Source organism: Lepidothrix coronata, unplaced genomic scaffold (genome assembly GCF_001604755.1).
Source record: "Lepidothrix coronata isolate B3197 unplaced genomic scaffold, Lepidothrix_coronata-1.0 Scaffold100, whole genome shotgun sequence".
Lineage (NCBI taxonomy): Eukaryota > Metazoa > Chordata > Aves > Passeriformes > Pipridae > Lepidothrix > Lepidothrix coronata.
This window is the reverse complement of record NW_016690280.1, coordinates 1,841,158-1,844,296: the sequence shown is the minus strand read 5'-3', so window position 1 is coordinate 1,844,296 and position 3,139 is coordinate 1,841,158. Positions and strand designations below refer to the sequence as shown.

Sequence of the window (3,139 nt, the reverse complement as noted above, 5' to 3'; positions counted from 1 at the left end):
GGACAAGGTCTGCATCTGCATCCTGTGCTCTGTCCTAAGCTCCCACAGGGAGCACAAGATCATCAGCTTAGAGGAGGCTTTTGGCCAAGCGCAGGTAAGAGGCTGCCGGGACAGCGGCTCGGGCATGGATTGCATTAGGAAAACCACGGGGGGCTGCAGCACGGAGAGCTGCCCGCAGCACAGGGCTGGAACTCCTCACGAGTTTCAGAACTGCAGACCCAGCATGGGGTTAAATTCCCATCTTGGGCTTTTATTCTCAGTTTAGTCCCAGGTTCCCTCTGGGCTTGCCCCCTGGGATGTAAACTGAGATGTTGTAAATACTTTCTTCCCATCCTGAGGGGAGAGTTTGGGCAAACCGGTGGGGCCAAGTGCTCGTGGCTTTGGTGCACTTCCAAGCCAAAGATCGGCCTGAGCCGCAGTTATGCAAAGAAAATTAATGAGAGAGTAACAGAAAGGAAGCTGCCAGCAGCAGAAGTAGCTTTATGTGTGGCTATTATACATGAACAGTTTTCAGTTTCAAATTGTTGTTCTTGTGCTAGTAATTGAGGCATTTGTTCAGGGATAAAATTTTGCAGTAAACCTTTCTGTATTGATTTGTCCTGAGAGCATTTAGTGAGCAAACCTTTGGCAAGTCTAGCTTAGCTCATGTCTATAAAATTGCTGGTTTCATGCATGTGTGTGAGTCCTATCCTGATATCTCCCACTGGTTATATTTGTAGCGTGTTTTTCCCGAAACTCTAAAAGCAGTGAAAAACTATGAAGCTGCGCTGGGTCGAAGCATAGCAAACCTGCTGGGACAAGTGAAGGAAGTAAAGGTTTGTTCCAAGACCCATATCACTTTGGGGATGGTTGCATGCTGGTAACTGATGAGATAAGGTTTTCTTTTGCCCTTTCCCAGATCATGGATTCTGAAGCTTTTTTAGATCCTGGGCGGTTTCTAATGTATTTTTGAGTTTTCTTCTTTGAGGGAGGATGATGAATAACTTTCTTATCGGTTTGGGAGGTACATTCTTAGTTAAGCTTGAAAGTTGTTGTTAAATCCGTGCCTCCTGATGAGTGATTGGTGTGTGGCTTTTTTATTTTTCCAACCTTATTAAATTTTTAGTTACTTCTCTCATCCCAGAAAAGAACAGGCCCTTTTCTGAGTGAGAGCTTGTGTGGAAAATGTCCCTACACAGTCCCTTACAGCTTTAAAAGTGTTTTCTTAATAGGCTAAGGAAAGTCTGCAGAGGGAACAGCTGGAGAGCCTATTCAAAGAGATCAGTCTGCAGCTAGAGAAAAAAAAAAGTGAGATCCTGAAAGCTCTCAGTGACTATGAGAACCAACAAGTTTCTCGGATTCAGATGGAGATAAAGAACCACGAAAAGCAGATGGATTCAGCCAGCCATGATATTCAGGAGCTGGAGGCTCTGAGAAATCAGACAGATATACTTCTTTTCACCAGGGTACCTAACAGCATCCCCCTTCCCAGAGATACACAGCTCTTGGGCTGGCCTGTGCCGGTGCTATGCTAATTCTACTTTCAAAATGTCTTTACAGGCTTTTACAGCAATTCAAGCCAGGTAAGATCTTCCCAAGGTTTAGTATTTTTACTGATGATCTGGACGAGGGGATCGCGAGCACCCTCAGTAAGTTGGGGGGAGTGTTGATCTGCTGGAGGGCACGAAGGCTCTGCAGAGGGATCTGGACGGGCTGGATCGACAGGCCGAGGACAAGTGCATGAGGTTCAATAAGGCAAAACGCCAGGTCCTGCACGTGGGTCACAACAACCCCAGCTACAGGCAGGGGGAAGAGTGGCTGGAAAGCTGCCTGGTGGGAAAGGACCTGGGGGTGCTGGTCAACAGCAGCTAAACATGAGCCAGCAGTGTGCCCAGGTGGACAAGAAGCCAGACCTGTACCAAAAATAGTGTGGCCATCAGGCCCAGGGAAGTGATTGTCCTTCTGCACTGGGCACTGGTGAGGCCACACCTCAAGTGCTGTGTCCACTTCTGGGCCCCTCATGGCGAGAAAGACATTGAGGGACTGGAGCGTGTCCAGAGAAGGAAACAGATTTGGGGAAGGGTCTGGAGAGTCAGTGATGTAAGGAGTGGCTGAGGGAGCTGGGGGGGCTCAGCCTGGAGAAAAGGAGACTCAGGGAGGACCTTCTCACTCTCTCCAACTCCCTGACAGGAGTGTGGAGCCAGGTGGGGGTTGGGCTCTGTTCCCGGGGAACAAGGGACAAGATGAGAGGACATAGTGTCAGGCTGTGCCAAGGGAGATTGAGTTGGACGTTAGGAGGAATTTCTTCACAGAAACGGTGATTAAACATTGGAAGGGGCTGCCCAGAGAGGTGGTGGAGTCACCATCCCTGGAGATGTTCAAGGAACAACTGGACTTGATACTCAGTGCTCTGGTCTGGTTGACAAGGTGGGAATGGGTCACAGGTTGGACTCGATGATCTTGGAGGTCTTTTCCAGCCTTAATGATTTTATGATTCTATGGTTCTATGATTCTTTCTGCATGTATTAGGGAACGCAAGCCTGTTCCTATCACGGATGGTGTGAAAGTGCCAAACCCACCTATTGCTTTGGATGAATCAAAAACACGCAATATTCTATTCCTTTTCCAACAATTCCTTTCAAACATGGAGTCTTCATTTAAACCACTACCTGGTAAGTGATCATTTCACTATAGCAAAAGCAAGATGGAAAAGTCAACAAGGCATCTTTAAGAAAGGGTTGTAATACAAGACACCAAGTACACGAAGTACCCCTAGAAGGGTTGATTCCTAACTTTGTGTGCTTATTTGCATACAAATGTAAATGTGTGTACAGAAAGGGAAACCTGTCCTGGGTTTCAATGTTTTGGGGCATGCTTTGGATACACCCTGTTAAAACAGGCTCTGGGCAAAGAGGTGTGGAATTTCTAGGAGTTTTTTGTGCGGATTAAGAGAAGATAATGGCAACCCCTCCCCTGTCTGTGGCATGCCTTTGATTCAAGGGGAAAGTTGAGAACTCATCACAGCAGCAGCAGGTGGAGTTTGTTTACGACATAAATCCTCTGCTCTTTCTGTGCAAATAATTCTGCTTTTTGGTAATGCTTTGTATGCTCAGCTTACAATCCCAGAGCTGTACATGGTGGGGCATTTGTCCAACTGAAT

At 47.1% G+C, this 3,139-nt stretch overlaps 1 protein-coding gene across 1 annotated transcript in view; it reads left to right on the top strand.

The window, feature by feature from the left end:
• The first annotated feature begins 6 nt into the window (after nt 1-6).
• Nucleotides 7-3,139, top strand: part of LOC108501266 — a 4,556-nt gene continuing 1,423 nt past the window's right edge. Inside the window, exons 1-5 of the mRNA XM_017822997.1 lie at nt 7-94; nt 720-815; nt 1,212-1,445; nt 1,540-1,562; nt 2,509-2,651. Coding sequence (XP_017678486.1) covers nt 1,344-1,445; nt 1,540-1,562; nt 2,509-2,651 — 268 coding nt within the window. The 5' untranslated portion in view covers nt 7-94; nt 720-815; nt 1,212-1,343. The remainder of the gene's footprint in view (nt 95-719; nt 816-1,211; nt 1,446-1,539; nt 1,563-2,508; nt 2,652-3,139) is intronic.